The sequence below is a fragment of the Stylophora pistillata genome, chromosome 7, assembly GCF_964205215.1.
Source record: "Stylophora pistillata chromosome 7, jaStyPist1.2, whole genome shotgun sequence".
Classification (NCBI taxonomy): Eukaryota; Metazoa; Cnidaria; class Anthozoa; order Scleractinia; family Pocilloporidae; genus Stylophora; species Stylophora pistillata.
Genome location: NC_142525.1, coordinates 23,799,215 through 23,818,091, shown reverse-complemented (window position 1 = coordinate 23,818,091; position 18,877 = coordinate 23,799,215). Strand labels below are relative to the sequence as shown.

Sequence of the window (18,877 nt, the reverse complement as noted above, 5' to 3'; positions counted from 1 at the left end):
CCTTACCTCTCATTGGCGGGTAGCTTTCACGATTCCCTCCCCCCTCCTTTTTCAGTGCTGAAGAACAAACACAACACAAGCAACTGTTTGTCGTTCTCTTATGCTCGTCCCTTGTAACCAAGAAGGGAACATGCCGACTAAAATAGACGAAATCGAGGATTTGGAAGATCTTTTAGAAATACTGGAATCGTTTGATCTTAGCGACGAAGGATTAGAAGGAACGGAAGACATCAAAGCCAAACTGAATGAGCATTTGGCAGGTCTGGAAGGATCTTCTAAACGGAAACTTGGAAATGTAGGTGCCGTGGAAGATTTCTCAATATATCAGCGTATTTCTCGTCAAATAGCGCCATTAAAGTAGCAAAAAGCGTAAAGCTAAAACGAACGTTCATGATGATGAAGATAAGAAATTCTCATGCTAATTACGGTATATAGTCGTTGACTTTGTTTTGTGTGCTTTGAATGTCTGTACGTTTATTGCTGTGGAAGGCTATGACTTCTGGAGTATTACACAGTATTAACATCCGCCTCAGAAAATGGAATCCGTTCAGATTTTATTTTATCCTTGAAAGCGATATGTTAGTCTACAGATAAACTAGACGCATAGCTGCGTGAACTCGGGCTTTCATTATGGCACATCTGAAGTTATCTTTATAGGGGACTGCCATATTGCCATTGTTATTGTCGTCACGCGATTTCGTCATTGCTGGTCACGAATAAGTCTACTTGTGTTTTTTGTTTTTTGTTGTCTGCTGGAGTGTAATGAACGTTGTTATGGTACTAGACAACAATCAAAATAATATATTACCATATAGGAGTAGGTTCCTTGAATTTCAACCTTTGGCATCTGTAGGACTTTTCAATGACTTTGTAGGCCAAGTGTTAGAAAATTGAAGGACCACTTTTGGAAAGGTTTGCATAAGCAATTTTGAAATTATTTAATATTATTTCTCAGCTTTTCAATGTAAGTACAGCAATTTTCAACTTGAAAATCTCTAAAGAAAAAGCATTGCAAAAATCAACCCCTAGTCCTCACATTCAAGTACTATCAAGGCATTTAATTTTTTATTTTTAAATTCAAGCATCTTCAAGGACTTTCAATACTTTCACGAACCCTGAGTAGGTAATGTATTTGCCTCAGTTAACTGCAAGGAGAAGGGAACTTTTTTTATCTATAATAGGTACCGAGTCATAGTTTGTTGCCAAATGTTCACCCAAGGGGAGTTGTCAGAAATCAGTAGATTTTTTTTTTTTTTTTACAATACTTTATTTCAGAACAACATGCAAATACATAGTTATTAAGAAAAAGGAAACCCAGAGGTTGGCCCTATAATAAGGGTCTCCTATTTATGTAAAAAAATCTTACAGAACTAGTTAATAAAAATATAAAAAAGTCAAATAAGAAGCAGCTAAATATCAATTAGATTGAAGCAATATTGCTGTTCAATAATTCATATTGTTTTTAGTAGGAAAATCTCTGAATATTGAATATTGCTGAAGGCTACAACAAGAGAAGCAGTGCTATCTCCAGTTCTAGTATATTAAATTAGAGGCATTTGACTTTCATTAAATACCAAGAGGGAATACACATATTTTGACCTTTTTGTGGTTTTAAAAATACATGTCATACAAACAACTAAAAACCACATCAAAAATCTTATGCATTCACTATTATTCCCTACAAGATTTTCGAGGATTGATTTGCTGTAAACTGAATCAGACAATATTCCTCCACTGTAATCACTTTTAGAATCTAAACTTATTTCAATTCCACAAACGTCAACAGTTTTTGGCAAATCATCTTACAGTAAATACTTGTTTAAAGATGAATTTTCTTATAATCTTTTGCCACACGGAATAACACTAGATAAGGGGTTTGAATTCCTGTAACTACATGATTTTATTACGGAGTAGCAGAGTGAATAAATAGCCACAGCACAACTCACATTTAACTTTTTGGTTGCACAGGCATCGACAAAATTGTTGCAATTTTCAGATATAATTGATTGAAAAGCTCTGTCTAAGGAGGTACAGTATTGGTATCCTTCTATTGTAGTTTCTTGATGAATAGTACCGGTGTAGCTCTCACTGTATTGAAGTTCATAATCAGTCTCTAACACATTTAATAGTGTGGGTAATTCTGTCTGCATTAAAAATAATTAAATAATTTGAATGTATCAACAAAGTTGAAATGGTAAATTGGCCACCGCTACCATAATAAAAGCTGACGTTTCGAGCTTTAGCCCTTCGTCGGAGCGAATAAAGGAATTGTGGGTTGTGTGTGCTTTTGAAGGCGGAAAAGAAGCTACGTGATTGTTGGGAACATGGCAACGAGAAAAACACGAATAAATTAGTGGAATGAAAAACGTTCGTTGATACCTGTGGGATTTAGGCTGCCGGTTTGAAAGATGAGCTGTCGTTCAAGAGTTTTCCGGCTTTCCGTGCTATCTAAGTGTAAGGAAAGACCGCAGATTGCCATGTGTTGCTTAGAATGGTTAGGTAAATTAAAATGTCAAGCGACTAGTTTCGATGTGTCCTTGTCATTCCTCTCCACGTCGCGAAGGTGCTCTCGGAAACGGTCACCTAGTCTTCTGCCTGTTTCACCGATGTAAATCTTTTTGCAATAAGTGCAAGTTATGCAATAGATTACCATTGGCGGAGGTGCACGTGAAGTGATCGGTGATCTTAAAGGATCGTTTGGGTCCCGATATTTTCTCAGTGTTGTGAATGAAAGGACACGTTTTGCATCGTGCACGAGCGCATTTAAAAGTGCCTGGTTGGTCATTAGTCTGAAAAGAACTTCTGACCAGGTAACCCGCTTGAACGACAGAAAAAAAAAACTGGCATATTGACTCTGATTTGTGGTGGAAATCAGAGTCGTCACTACATAAAATAATTGTCTGGTTAATCGAGACAAACATGAATACAACTGATTTCTAATACTCATTATTGATATGAAATCATTAGCAGAATTGATTCCTTGTTTGTTGTAGTAAATCAAAGAGCATAAACTCATTGCAACACATTGTTGCCCTGAATTTTGTCCAAATATCAATTCATTAGCTTTGCTATATGGTGCCATTATTGTTTTGCTAAGGTCAATGTACATTGGATTAAGACCCGGATTTTTCTTAACATCTAAACTCAGTTGAAATTTACAATAGTTTCTGACTCTTATAAAGACACAATGGTCTATTACAAGAAAACATTGATAAATACCACCTTGCTCTATACTTCAAATTCATTATCCTCTGATGCACCCTCACTGAACAATTCAACAAATACTTCCTATCATGTTTTGTAACTTTATCTAATGTTATCCTCTTCCTATTAAGCTGACAAATATTCTTTGTAACTCTTCTAACCTTCACATAACGACGTAGCTTAGAGGACTTCGGTATGCTCGGACGAATACGCTCATAAACAGATTCCTTCAGTTTTCTGCCCTTTCTTCTGAGACGTTTCAGAGCAGCTTCTGGTATTCTACTGGGTTCGCGATCACGTCTAATTATACGGTTGTGTTTGCATGTAAACATAATATGACATAACTCGTTTGATATAGCAGATTTCGCTTGATATTTCTCGATAAAAGCTTCACACGTAAAGGATCGCTCGTAAATTGATCTCTCGTAAAGTGCGCGGAACGACCCGTTCCCAAAGCGCTCTACAAGTTTTAGTTCGGTTCTACCGCGAACAGTGTGTGACTTTGTATATACATTGGGCGTAATAGTGATCGAATTTCTTTCGGGTACATCAAGCAAGGAATTTTTGAAGAAGGCAGCCATTGCTTTCTTACTTTAAACCATACGCTCTAGGGTTCATTCTACGCATGCGCTTACATTTTGCGCATGCGCTGTAGTGGAGCTGCGTTTTGTGACTGAACGCAAAAAAAAAACAAAACAGAAAACAGCCGAATTTATACCTCGGGCGTTTCCTTCGGAAGCCTGAGTAATGATTGCATTAGGTAGAGACCTGGAGCCACTTGCGGACTCAATTTCTAATTATACGTTATCCTTGCTCTTGAACGTGATAAATTGACAGATCACGGTATCTTTTAAAGGTGGAAGATTGACTCCGATACGAAAACCAGTGTATTTAAAAACTTTTTCATTTTTTCGGACCACATTTGGTATCTGGGCAGCCGAGCTCGATTCATGTTTTCCAGCTGTTTAAGTCTCAGTTCTTTTTGTTTCTCGCATGGAATTATGACCTATTCATCATAATGTGGAGTTAAGAATCGTAATTTGTTTAATTTCTTATTTTCTCAAATTGCAAGTTTCTTGGGAAAAATCAGCGGGTGAAGAAAATCTTTATTAAATAATAAATTTACAATGATGCGGAACGGATCAAATTTTAGTCAGCTGGAACTCTAGCGTGGTTTTATCAACTGAGTTGACAATTTATTATATATTTTTTTAACAACTGAGTTGATAATGTAAATTGGTCACCGTTACGAGTTTAAAAGCTGACGTTTCGAGCTCTAGCCCTTCGTCAGAGCGCTTGAAGTTTTGAGTAGAAAAGTTTCTGGATTGCGAGATGTTAGCTTTAGAAATAAAATTTTATGGTAGATTCCGAATTTTCACAAACAGTCTTACTTTCAGAGAGGAAAGGAAATATTTGCTTGATGGTGGTTAAAGACGTGGTTTTTCATCCCTCCTCCTCCCCTTGTCCCAGCCACTCCCCTTTTTCAGATCATTGGATTGTATTTTTGGCGTTTTCAGTGCCCTCACCTTTACTGGGCCAAACTTCATATCAAGGATTTGATTGAACAGTAATTTTAAATAAATGCGGCTATGGGATTTTGCCCATAGCCATTTACTCCAATTGTTGATTGGTTATAATTTTGCCCAGTAGACATAGCTCAGGCAAGGCAGCATATTTGGGTTGTTCATATAATTTATAAGGGAGAAGAGGCATAAATGAGATTTTTGTGACACGATCAATTTTTTTTTTTTTTTGTTTCTTTCTTTTTACTTGAAGTTGCTGTATTTGCAAAATCAACTGTCTCGATCTGTTAATTTTGTCCACATGTCTCAGTCTGCTTATAGAACTGGCTTTATTTCCCGCAATTTCTTCAAGTGAGATTAGATCTTCACTGACGTAAATCTGATAGAATTGAATCTTTTCCATCTCATGCACCAGCAGTTGGAGGGCATATGGTATTACGAGGACTGGACTGGACTAGTAAGACGCGGACTTACAAAACGTGGACTAGTAAAACGAGGATTAGTAAAACACGGACTAGTAAAACGCGGACCTAATTTTTTTCATGTTTCTCCGTGTTTGTAAATCGAATAAAACCTAACAGTAACGGACTTCACGACAACAACAACAACAACAAAAACAATTTCATACGAAGGCGATTACAAGACTTAATGGCGAGCTAAATTTAAAATTTTGTCCATTTGATGTTATGCTGATTCATTTCGACGGTTTAGTTACTGACTATCCCTGTTTGACCTGTACGCTACAAATGGGTTTGAAATGCGCCGGATACAAACGATTCTATAAGTTTAGGCTAGGAAAGAATTTTATTCAGCACCAGTTCAAAATCCTAATTTTGTTTCATTGAATCGTTCAGCAGCCAGTTGAATAACTTTTTTCATGTTTTTTCATGTTTGTAAATCGAATAAAATTAAACGGTAACGAACAGAACAAAAAAAAAATTCATACAAAGGCACAAGACTTAATGGCGAGTAAATATTTGCATCCAGAAATGAACGTAATTGTTTTGTTATAGCAATAAAAACTGCATAACTTTGGAGACGCGAGCCGACAATTTTCGTTTTCTAACGCAACTAAGTTAAGATACTTTTACTTGGCCAACAATACAAGATGCTTCACAAATCTCTGAACAGTTCAACGACATCGATAAAAATTAAAGGTCTTCCTCGAAATAAGAGGTATCATAACTGCTAACAGCAACGGACAATACAAATCTACAAATGAGATTTATATTGTAATTTAGCGTAAATATAATCAGTAGTAATAATCTGAGATGCTACAGCTCAACGGCGTCAATAACAATAAAAGATTCGTAGTCTTCAATCTCATGCTTTCAAATACTCGGGACATGATATGGTGACGTGGTCGTGACAGACCCCAGTCCAACTAGTAGCTTACCGCAAGCCTTTGTTCGATCATCTGTTTGTGTTCTTGGAGAAGAAACGGTTGACCCATTTCCGTTTCCTGTAGCAAAATAAGGGACCGTCGCTCAATACATATATGTTATTCACCAGCATAGGTCGGTCCGTATTGGGAAAAACTGTGCCTGAGGTCTACCTCGAAACAAGAGGTATCATAACTGCTAACAGTAACGGACAATACAGTAAAAGAGTACCTCCCGGTACTCAAGACCGAGGGCACAGTTTTTCCCAATACGGACCGACCTCTGCTGGTGAATGAAATTTTTATTTTTTTGCAACACATAAAAAAATTATTGCCAAAAGAACCCGAATGATTTAGGGCTACAATTACGAGTTTAATTATGGGAAAACCCTCCTTGAACTTAACAATTTGATAGCGAATGAGTTATAAAGAAAACAAACGTTATTCAAATTAAAGAGAAAACTTTCGCAGAAACATTTTTATTTGTTAAGGTAATTAAAAGGCTTCCGAGCAAATTTTGAAACATTTTTTGATAAGTAACTGTCGCGATGTGACACCTGTCTATTGAAGAGGAAAGAAGCATACGCTTTTGAATCAACAAAAGTACTGGTGTGACAAACACACACGAGTTAATTCCGTTACCGTTAAGTTTTATTCGATTTACAAACACGGAAAAACATAAAAAAATTAGGTCCGCGTTTTACAAGTCCGCGTTTTACTAGTCCGGGTTTTACTAGTCCGCGTTTTACTAGTCGGCGTTTTATTAGTCCACGTTTTACTAGTCCACGTTTTACTAGTCCGCGTTTTACTAGTCCGCGAAATACCATATGCCCAGTAGGAGTACGGAACTGCTATTATGATTGATATTTCTTCTGTTTTCTACTGTTTCATCTTTTTAGAAGTTTCAGGACTTAGCAAAAGCTTGTAAGTTGGACGGAAAAAGACGTGAAGAGCTGTGTAGCCTATATGAACAAACAGCAGAACTCTTTGGTGAGTTAAAAGAAGACGTTATTGTAAAAACCCTGGAAGAAAGCTTAGGCGACTTCAGAACAACTTTGAAGAAAAATGTGGAAAATATCAAGCCAAAGGATCACTATGTTCTTCTTGTTGCAGGTGAGCAAATACCAAATTTTATCAAACCTAAAAATATGGTTGAGAAATGCAAAATGCAACATGATCCCACTCAGATGTGGGGTAAAATCGTGCTAGGTGGCTTTATCTAAAATTCACCATGAAAATGGAATTATTGTCGGACTAGTATCGTGAATAATGTACTCACGCGACTACACAGGGAGGGGAGGGGAAGAATTTTTTTTTTGCTCTGTTAGATCATAAGGGTCTCTACTTAGGGTGTACCTTAAGGAAATTATTTAAAAGCTACAGAACGTGTGCCCGGAAATACCGTTTAATCCGGGGCGAAGGGAGGGGTAATGCTACAATCAACGATTTTATTTGGTATTTTTTGTACAACTATTCTGTCAACTTTGCTTTGCTCCTACCGGACAAACGTAGAAGCCACCTAGAAATTCAATCGAATGATTTATGTTTTGGTATCGTGGGTTAAGAAATCTGTGAGGATAATAGGTCAAAATATTTATTCCGTGGAAGAAGTGGGGTTTCCCTCCAAAAATATCCCATTCCTCCCCTCCCCCTTTTTTTTGCGTGCAAATTATTTTGTCAACTTTGCTTTTCCCCTACGAAAAACGTAGAAGTCGCCTGAAGTCGTATGTATGTAAGTCGCCTGAAAATTAATTCGACTGGGTTATATTTTGTATTAATTCAAATTCATGCACAGTCAACTGTTGAAACGTCTCTATTTCAATTCCTCCTTTGCTTCTCCCAGTCCGATAAGTCCGAAAATTGCCCATTATCTCCATGGACCAATCACTGCTCAAAGCTGTTACATGGGTGGTGAAAGCCTCCACTTAAATTATTTAAGCAGCAGTAAAATTTTGGAGCGAAAACTTGAATTATTAATTCGTGCTGACTCGTTAACCAATTCCTTTTTGTCTGTCTCATCAAAGCTCGGTACACTACATTTTTTTTCATATCAAACATAAATTTGTGAAAGGGAATAATTCACAACAAAACCAGGAAAGATCGTTGATTTTATCATTATAACTCCCTACCCGGTTTACGACGGACAATCATAGGTATTTCAGGTAGGGAGAACACAGCCACTTAGAGAAAGGTCTGTGTTAGCTCAGCGAACTTGCTGGGACAATCGCTTCAAAAGAAAAGAAAAGAAAAGAAGAAACTGAACACATGCTGTGATACCAAATCGCAAGCGCAATTACAACTGGCAACTGATTTACTCATCTTAAACACTGTATACAAGTCACGAAGTGATGGAGTCACATAAACGTCAGGCATCAGCAAAAGCTCGAGTCAGCACACTAAATAAACTCTCTAGCTAGAAGCTGCATAACTGCGAATTGCAGTATGTCTTCATAAAATGTACTGGAAAGCATTTCTAGGATGTAAACTCTAGTTGCCAATTTTTTTCAGTAATCCCGAACAGAAGAGAACCTTTTTAAGTCAAATTCACTGACTTCAAGAACGTGCTACATAGTTAAGAGTTTTTTATATACCGTTTTAGCGCTCTGATTGGCGTTCAATTAATATTGCTAGAAACGAAGTTACCTGATCAGCTGGAAAACTTGTCCCTATAGCTTGGATCTCACAGTTGTTGTTACACGTTATTATTCGCCTATTTATCTTGCTTGCCCTTGTTTCGTCATGTCACTAATAAATATCATATTTGAAAAACAGGTGAAACCAGTGCAGGAAAAAGTAGCATCATCAACCTTATTCTTGGGGAGGAACTCCTGCCCTCTTCGACTCTTAGTACAACATCTACCATATGTGAGCTAAAATATGGGGAAAAACGAGCTATTCGCGTGCACTTCACGGAGAGAAGCCACGAAAAACAGGGACCCATTTACCAGGAATTTGGAAATTCTTCGGATGATTTAAAAGAAGAGTTAGAAAAGTTTGTCAACTTAAAAAAAGAACGAGAAAGAGGATCTCCTTATCAGAAAATGGAACTTTTTTGGCCACATGAATTGCTTAAGGTAACTACAACGCTGTCTTGCCTAGGTAAAAGAAACAAGTCTATGTTTATAACGGAATTCAATAAGCGTCGTTCAGCAAAAATTACATGCTCTGCACTTAATTTAAACTTAGACCAGAATTGGAACACAAAGGGGATGATCTACCAAGGATCAAACGAGACGAATGAGAATTTCATTCACCAAACATTCGAGTTGTACTTTGCTATCAAAAGTTTAGTCTAAACAAACACCTATTCATCTTACGGTTTGATTTGATTTGAAAGGATCACCTGGTCTTTTCTGAATAGGCCTTTGGCTTAAAAGGGAAAGCAACATGTTTTGTTTTGTTTCGTCTTTTTATCCATTTCACATTGGCTCGTTTATCGTTAATGGCGAACTCATCTTTGAGCATCTTTGAGGTATATTTATTTTCCATCAGAAATTATCATTAGCAAAAAAAAATTACCTAGCGATTGGATATTTCTTCTTTCCATGTAGGAAGGTGTTATGATTGTTGATAGTCCTGGAGTTGGAGAAAACAAAGCCATGAATAAAATTGTGCTGGACTACCTGTCTGAGGCCTTTTGCTTTATCTATGTGATAAATAGTGCCAATTCTGGTGGAGTTCAGAAGGACAGGGTAAGCTTTTATGGCTCTCCTAATTTTTTCCCCAAACTCAGACCATCAAAATAATAATTAGACAGACTATCAGCGTTAGCGAAAATACTGTGGCTCATGCTGTATTTTTCCCACAAGATCACACCATATTCATCTCATTTCTTCGAGCAGCATCGCATTATCCTTATTCGTCCGCCTTTTTAATTATACCTCAATTTTCAGTGTAATTGTTTTATTGAAACTCCTCACTTTCTCTTCTTATTGCTGTTTCTCTAATGGTACGATGAAACACCTAAACTCTGTTTTCCAGGGATTAGCCTTGTTTTACGTACGAGCCTCAATGTCTCCCGAGGACATCACCAGAAATCGGGTGCATTTCGAGCCCGTTGCGAAATGTCAGCGGTATATCGTATGACAGAAAATTCAATATGGCGGCGGTGGAATTGAAGTGAACACGTAACTTTCTATTTTCGTGAAACCCCACGAGAGAGAGGTCTGGTACCTTTCAATCCCAGAAAGCCAAAGGAGACGTCAAAACAAGGAAAATGGTGGCCAAATTGTGCTGTTATTGGGACTTGTATCTTTCGTGTTCTTCCTTCCTAAAATTGAGGTGTTTGAAAATGGCGTATTTGGCTTTTGAGCTCTGTGAAAATACGAAGAGTTTCCCGGCTCGAGGAAAATTTGTGGGCCAACATATTCAACCGTTTACGAGAAATTTAGTTGAGAAAACTTCTGCAGAATGCGCATCGAACTACGCAGTTGCGAATCTTCACAAGGTTGTTCCCACGACAAAAGAATTGTAACACATTTTAAGAGTTTGTATGGGAAAAATGGAGTCAGAATTATGAGTTTACTCATATACCTTGGGAAAAGGTAGTTTTGAAGTTGAGTATTTCTTTTTCGTAGCGATGGACGCTTTAACCGATGCAGGCAACATTTTCAAGTACGCAGCTAAAGAGTATCCCATTCTTAGACAGCTATTTTGAAAAAGCAATCTTTTCCCATACATTTTCTTAAACTGTTTCGGCGCCAATTTGCTTGTAACACGAGAATAGCCTCCGCCATATTGTCCCAAATTTCTGACAATGCAAGGGAAACCAGCTATTTTAGTGATAGCAGTCACTAAGTATGTTATAAGTTCTCTAGCGTCCACAGTTCCTTTTACTTTTACCTCAGCGACCGTATTTAACATTTTGATCTTTTTTTTTTCCCAAAACAGCTTCTCGAGTTACTCAGCGAAGCGAAAAGGCTAAAGAAGGATGAAAAAATGAACGAAAATTTATTCACCAAGTGCGCATTATTTGTTTCCAACAAGTGGGATGAAATTCCTCCCAATGATGCCGAGCAAGTGAAGCAAAAGCAACTTGAAACACTTACTGAAAGGTTTGGAGACCTCGATCCGGGGAAGCAAATTTTTTATCTATCTTGCAACAAAGCTCAAAGCGCCCAGGCTTATGGCGTAATCACAGAGGAATTCGATAAGCTTTTGGATGGAATAAGTAATCTTGTTGTGTCCTATATGCAGAGCAGTCTTCAGATTTACTCCAGGTGAGCAAAGATAAAGATAACTAGTAACATAAAAATTCATTCTAGCTGATAGTGCTTTATGCACCCGCAATGAATACTCTTTCAACTCATCATTATGAGTTCCACAGACTGAAGCTTTAAGACGATAAAGTTTTGTCCTTAAAGCTTAGATGTACTCGGAACATTTCACGTTTTATGACAGGTTTACGCCAACACCTTTACTTGCTTGAGCTTGAAAAGCAAGGATGTCTTACTATGAAGTATTTTTTACCCCATTTACAATTTTACTTTACAGGAATGAATAGCAGACTGAAGGATGTCGTTATAGTTTATTGTGAAATAATTCTTGAGTTATTACTTTAGCTCATTTTCATCACCATTCATGTCTGAGGAGAGGTTGTTTTACAAAATCGCATGAGTGAGTACGATGAATTAAAAGATACTAAAGTCTAAATCCTTCTTGTGAAAATCCTTTAGGTGGCTTGAAGATCTCCTGTCTCGGACGTCTAGTCAAATCTGCAGTTTGTTGAAAACAACGACCATGTCACGCAAAGAAGTAGAGAGAAAGATGAAACGAGTGATGAATAGACTGGTTGAACTAGAAAAGTCACAGGACCAACTTGTTGACGAGCTACGTGAATACCAGAGGCAAATAATCCAAGGTATTATTACTGATCTTATCACTTATTTCAAATCAGATGAAATCGAGAAGAAATTTTGTGAGTGGGACCAGTACGAGATCCCTGAGGCTAAACGAACTTGGGAAGAAACTAAGCATGAAGTATTGAGATGCATTTCTGAAAGAGCCAGGGAATTTGTGCAGCAATGGGAAGACAAGAAACATCCTTTTGCCAAGAGTCATGATGCCCTGATTCAACTTTGTGCTGAAAAGTATGACATCATGGAAGAAGATATCAGAAAGATAGACGAAGAAACTCTTCCTGGAAATCCAGAGGAGGACAGTTCCAGTGGCGAATCTTTAGAGCAGCGAGTCTCTAGGAAGAGGAGACTTTCGGAAAAACATCGATCAAGCAATGCTCCATTGTGGTTACGACAAGGCTTGACCTCGGTAGTACTTACTACTCCTTTCATGGCTGCTCTAACACAGAAATTAAAAAAGAAATTCCAATACCAAAGAAAGTTGGAACAATTCCGTAATGATCGACGTTTATACGTGGAGAAGAAATCCAAGAAATGTCTGAAGCTTATTGCGAAAGAAGATAGCTTGCTCCCCTTCATAACTGAGCAGTTGGATGATGCCGTTCAGTTCCTGGTTCAGATTAAAGCCAAGATTCCTAAACTGAGACAAAGTTATAAAAAGTTTTATCGACAACTGCTTGCAGATTCCAGGAGCGCGTTCGAAATCCAGGGAATCTACCAGCCTATCAACTCGCGTGTGGACATATTGAGGACAGAAATAGCAGTTTTCGAAGTCACCTTCATGAGAACCTCGGATATCTCAGCGGGGCAGCTACATATACAATGGAGCCAATATGACGAATCCATTGTTGGAAAAGGAAACCTTTCCACAGTATACCGTGGTGTCCTCAATCGAGAGGGACAACCAGAAACTCAGGTGGCGCTTAAAGTCTACAATAGTCCTATTGAGAGCACCAATATGAGGCGTTTTACCGAGAAGGAAGAAGTTCTCAGGTTGGGTTCTACCTTGCCATTTCAAGCTGTATTGTCTACCGAATAGCTAAAATAAAAAAACATGCACAAGAGCATTTATTCAAATACGCTTTTTCGGGAAGGACACTGAACCCCACTTTAATGAAATCAAACCAAGCACTAGATGCTTTTGAATCAACGACTAAACAAAATAATTTCAACCCCATCCTGCATCTTTTAATGTAAAACATAAGCTAAAATAGGATAAAGCCCTCAGCAATGTTTTTGATCAATAATAAATATCTCAGTCATTTATTCTCACAAGTATCACAAAATTCCAGTGTAGTTCTTAAATTAATGAGCTCAATTTCTTCCTGACGTCAAAGTCTAATTTAGTGCAATTTCGACCTCATTTACAATCCAGAGGTACATAATAACCATCCACATGGTCTTTTTTTATCATTTGTTACCTTTCAGCGTTCTTGACCATCCAAACATGGTAAAGTTTTTTGGAATACATCTCCTACCATCTCCCTGCCTTACAAGAGTGGTGATTGTCTTGGAGCTTTGTGAATGCTCCCTCAAAACACACATCATATCCCACTCTGAAAGTTCTCCCGCACACTCCGAAGATGAAACTATGCGCAAAAGTGTGTTGCTCTGGGCTCAACAGATCCTAGATGCCTTGATTTATGTTCATCAACAAGGATATGTCCACCGAGATCTTAAACTGGAAAATTTATTGGTAAGTTATGCGATCTTCAGCGATTCGGGTTTAGAAAGAATGGCACGGACTTAGGAAAAAAAAAAAAAGAGTTATTCGTATCTTTAAAATAGCTAATAGCATATCTTTAAAATAGCTACATAACTGAAAGCTTTGAAAATACAAGTCAAATGAAGCCACAACCTTACATTACCGTTCAGAATCTAAGCAATAGCTTTCGTCACTGCGAAGTTTAACTAAACATACGGACTTCTTTGTCACTCTCAGTTCTCTTTTGTTAAGTTGACAGCTGATAGCAAAGTGAAACTATCTGGTGTCGATGTAACCAGGCAGGGAAAGCAAATATCGGGTACGTCGTGGGGTTCTCCTCACATGGCACCTGAGGTATTGGCTGGCGAAATTTACGACGAAAAGGCTGAGATGTACAGCTTTGGTGTGTTACTTTGGGAGATGTGGTACGCGGAGACAGCCTTTCAAACAGAGATTTTCAGCCAGTATTCACAATCCCAGCTTCTAGATCTAATAAAAGATGGACTTCGTCCAAGTCATATCGAAGGAACTCACGAACCCATGGGCCCCTGGGGGATGTGGAAAATCGTTATGGAGACGTGTTGGTTGAGCAACCCTAAAGAGCGACTTACAGCTGAGAGGAGCCTAAGGGTACTTGATATGTTAGATCAGTCAGTGGCCAGCGGCAAAAATAATCCATTGCCGGAGGAACGGCAAAGCTGAGCGACCATAGTGAGCAATCCTACTCTTTTAGATTCGAGAACAGCCTCGAAACTAAAACCGAAACCGAAACCGAAACCAAAGCCAAAACGAGAGTTCATGTAATTTTCAAACCAACTTTGACAATTTGTGGCGAATGTATTGAGCAATGTCCAAGTTCGCCTATGTAGTAACTTGAACATCAAGTGTTAAATTCTTTACTTGTACTTAACGTCTTAAAGACATAGTAACAGTAATTCATAATTTTGTAAGATAGATTTTCCGTATAACGTTAGAGGAAGTTGAGGCTTTCTCCGGGATATATAGTGGTTTATCTCGAAAATGAATGCGGTGAAATGTATTCTTCGACAATTTTAAAATATTTACATACATGTATCCCAAGTACTTGCAGCTAGTACATCCCTCTGCAACAGGGGCCAGAGTTCCAAGATATCTTTCGGAACGGATCCGGAGTTTGAGTGCGACGCAGAACGACTTTGCTCAAAAAATTCGTTTTCTGAAGGAAAAAGAAAGTAGGGAACCACCGAGTTCGTTTTTACGTTTGATGTTTTACATTCGTATTCATCCAATACTAGGATCCGCTTGGAATTCGCACGCAAAATAACTTTTGACCTTGCATCGGCATATTTCGCTGTCCTCTTCGGTGCGTGGGTCAGAAACGTTCTAGCATTCCGAGATTTTCCCAATTAATCCGGAGATTTATTAATTTTGGTGATAGGAACTGACCATTTAACTACGGAGGAGAAATTTAATCAGTGGTTGGTGGTTGTTGTTTACTCAAAATACATTATATTATTCGGATGCAAAAATTATTAGCCTTGCTTCCAAAGTTTATTCTTTATATATTTATCCTTGCTGATTGAAATCAGATGTGAAATTGGTAATGTTCTGTGAAAGAACTTAAGCAGGTAGGTTCTAGGCTATAATCCGTTGAAAGCTATTACTGAGCAAGATACGAAGTGCTGGCGGAGGACATGCTTTAAGCTTAGGCGGCCAATTGCTAAGGTAAATCGAAATGAGCTTGATGAGCACGGTTTTAAAGCAACAGAAAGTTACACACGTAAGCTCACTCATGCTAACCCGAAATTCTTCGCTAAAAAAAAAAGCTAAATACAAAGTCGAACTTTCACTTTGTACCAAAAAATTATGCATTTTACAAATTTTTAGCTTACTTTGGCAACTCGTCATTTCTAAAACTGTCACTCTTTCTTTCCTTGGCACTTTGTTCTCTAATTAAGGCTGACTGAATGAACGACCGACTGACTGACTGACTGACTGACTGACTGACCGACAGACTGTCTGACTGACTGACCGGCCGACTGACTGACTAGCTACTGAGAGTGTGACTGAGTGAGTCAATGGCTGACTGACTGACTGACTAACTGACTAGTTACTGAGTGAGTGGCTAGCTGTTTGATTACTTACCAAGAGAGTGACTGACTGACTAACTATCAAGTTACTGAGTGAGGGCGTTACTGACTGACTGGCAGCCGCATGACTTCCAGAAACTGACGCATAAATATTTGAAGATTCATTTACGTATCAAAAACTATGAACACACCTGCCAGTCTGAAGCACGAACATGTATCGTTAAATGTGAACCTGCGCATGCGTGGTTTACAGACAGGAAAAAGAACTCTGGATTATACGCAGCAATGAAATTATTACACATCGGGCATATCATGGGAATCGAGAGTGGAACAGCAATTAAGGATTACGGTGCCACATGTCTTCTGTCATAAGTGACGCAAATATCCCTGAAACAACTGGCGAATAAAAAATAGAGCTAGAGCTATCCAGTCAACCGCCACAACTAAAGAGAAACCCCGATTTGTCTTTTAGCTTAGATGACACTTCGGGTTTTATTTCCAAAATCTGTGTTCGAGTGGGTAATCACTAGATTCTAAGGATGTTTTCTCTTGACATTTCTTCATCAAATAGTGTAACAAAATCATCATACGCACAGAAAATAATAGGGAGATCTCATCCCCTTGTTTTCCGGAGATATAAGTAACTTGGCGTGGCACTACAAACAGTAATAGGATATTAGAGAATTCATAAAAGTGCAGTTAATCGCTTTATCGCGAGTGCTTTGTTTAGAGTAGACTCAATTAAAAGGCTTTCATTGAAAACAGGTATTTCAGTATTTCATCAAATAAAAATAGAATCGACCTTTATAGCTTCATGCTTCATTGATTTGTCACGTGGTCTGAAATAATAAGCAACAGTCGCGGCTATAATATTTTAACTGCGAAGCGTAGAGAATGGTTCGCTTTCGTTGCGTCTGTAACAGCCAGACTATTTCCACAAACTCGGATTTGTCTTTTCATAGATAACCCAAGGATTCTAAGCTTTGGAAGTTAAGCATCCATGCTACATTTCTTCAACTTCTAGTCGCACGAATTTGTGTCGGTTTTAATCTGCACGAGTAGATAGTCAGAAAGCCGGAAAAATAATTCTGTCTCATCTCTATTTCCAAGAGTTATCCCCGTTTTCCTTTACAGTTAAACAGATATGTACTTTTAAAATAACATAAGATCAAGACATAAGAGTAACATCTAATACCAAAATGTGCTCTGAACTGTTCGAAGACGAGGATTTTAGTTCGCAGGATTTAAAGCGGATCGCGCCTGTCCTTCATTGTTTTTACGCTCAACAAGAAGCTTTTTTAAGAAGAAATAGTGTTTCTTTTCCAGTGTGATAATGGTAGGTGTGTTGTCACAGATCAGGAAAAAAATTGAAAATTACTTCAAGGCGTGGGAAAAGTCAGGAAATTTCAAATTGAGTCACGGAAAATTTACATCTATGAAAGAGGTCACGGAAAAGTCAAGGAATTTCCAGTTGAGTCACGGAAAATTTACGTCTTTGAAAGAAGGAAGAGAAAAGTGAAATTTTAGATAAATATGAGGTTTTTCAGCTTGTATTGGCTATCTCCATGATGGAAGATGGTGGCACTTTCCTTTATAAAGTTGATCATGTGAATTGTTCGCAACAGTTCACAGATTCCTCACGAGCATATCCTTCCTTTGTAATGTGCAAGTTGAAGTTGGAATGAAATAATGGATGATGACACAGCCCAGCGTAAACTAAGCGTTGTACATGAAAGTTATGAAGCTCCTCGGGATCGTTTAGGATTTCATCGTCGATACAGGATAGTTTGAATTTTATAGGGTGTCTCCCTCGGTTTCTTGAATTTTAAGAAAAATTTTCGACTGACAGTCATTTAGTAATTAAAGAACCGTGACCTTCAGTCGACCGTACGCTAAGTATTCCGAGTCAGCTTAAACCGAGCGCTGGACATGAGATTTATAAATCTACATCTCCTCGAGATCGCTTAGCAGTTCCTCGGCGACATGTAATAGTTAAGATTGTATAAGTTGTCTCGATTTCCCTAAGTTTTTCGAAACATTTCTGACTTCCTGTCATCTTGTCATTAGAGAACCGTGACCGGCTGTTGACCTCACGCAATATTGCGTGTCAATAACTGCAACATCATGGCTCCAGCCGTACCCTGTGGTCTGCGTTAGACATGACTGGGCGTTGGACGTGAGATTTATAAATCACTTCGGGATCGCTCGCCAACGAATAATAGTTTGGATTATGTAGTTTCTCTCAATTTGTTAAATTTTTAGAAAAATATCCGACTATCGGTCATTCAGTCGTTTGAGAGCCTTGACAGGCTGCCGATCATACAGCCATAACGTACCAATTATCCACGGTGAGCTTGGCCATTAACCATATGTAATAGTTGCTAATAGATTTTCAGGATTTGCATAAAATGATGGTCTTTGACCCGACTGAGTTTTATGTCGTTTGAATAAAATTATACACTCAACGCCTTTGTGGGGGGCTTTGTTAGCAAAGATGAAGGGAAGGGAGGGGGGAGGGCGGAGGGGTTTCTTAGGGCATTAACGGTCATCACAAAGGGTAAAATACTTTTTTTGTTAGATATCATTGATGGGTGGAACGTTGTTGGAAAATTCAGCTCGTCACGATGAATTTATACTTGAATTATGATAGAATCAGTATGATTCTTTGTTTAAAACAACATCACTAACGCATGCAGTTTGAACTTTAACATATGTTGACCTCATCCTTGTCTTAGAATTCCGTTTAAGGTAACTGCGGCGAAATGGAATCGATCATCAACTCTCATCCATCAAGAAGTTTTCCAAAAAGGCACTCGCACTCAATAGTGCACGCAGGTGTATGCTCAATAGAAATTGCCTCAAGGAGGGAATTTTCTCATACTTTAGATCCGAAAGGAAAACGTCAAAATATAAACGTTTCACGGAAAAGAACTTTAGGGGAGCGTTGCGTGACATCCAAAAAAACGGCTGCGAGGGAGACTACATGTCCTTAAAATTTCTTTGTTTTTTCATAGTTTTGCTTTTACCTCATTTTTTTTTTCCTCAGTCGAAGAGGTGCAAACAAAAACAACAGCGACCCCAGGTGTTCGGTCGAAAAAAATCTTTATTTCCTATTTGTTTTGTTTGTTTGTTTGTTT

General features: G+C 38.3%; 1 protein-coding gene across 1 annotated transcript; it reads left to right on the top strand.

The window, feature by feature from the left end:
- The first annotated feature begins 38 nt into the window (after positions 1-38).
- Positions 39-16,547, top strand: LOC111339838 (uncharacterized). The gene is made up of 8 exons (XM_088729128.1): positions 39-295; positions 7,008-7,221; positions 8,881-9,182; positions 9,660-9,800; positions 10,999-11,327; positions 11,784-12,959; positions 13,395-13,662; positions 13,924-16,547. Exons 1-8 carry the CDS (start codon positions 101-103, stop codon positions 14,371-14,373), a joined length of 3,075 nt encoding a protein of 1,024 aa, XP_088585254.1. The 5' UTR covers positions 39-100; the 3' UTR covers positions 14,374-16,547.
- The last annotated feature ends 2,330 nt before the right edge of the window (positions 16,548-18,877 follow it).

Excerpts from the sequence above, each read along its gene's own strand:
- LOC111339838 (XM_088729128.1), top strand. The coding sequence starts at position 101 with ATGCTCGTCCCTTGTAACCAAGAAGGGAACATGCCGACTAAAATAGAC. Across the intron at positions 9,183-9,659 it reads GGCCACATGAATTGCTTAAG|GAAGGTGTTATGATTGTTGA; the intron begins GTAACTACAACG and ends CTTTCCATGTAG. Across the intron at positions 13,663-13,923 it reads TTAAACTGGAAAATTTATTG|TTGACAGCTGATAGCAAAGT; the intron begins GTAAGTTATGCG and ends TCTTTTGTTAAG.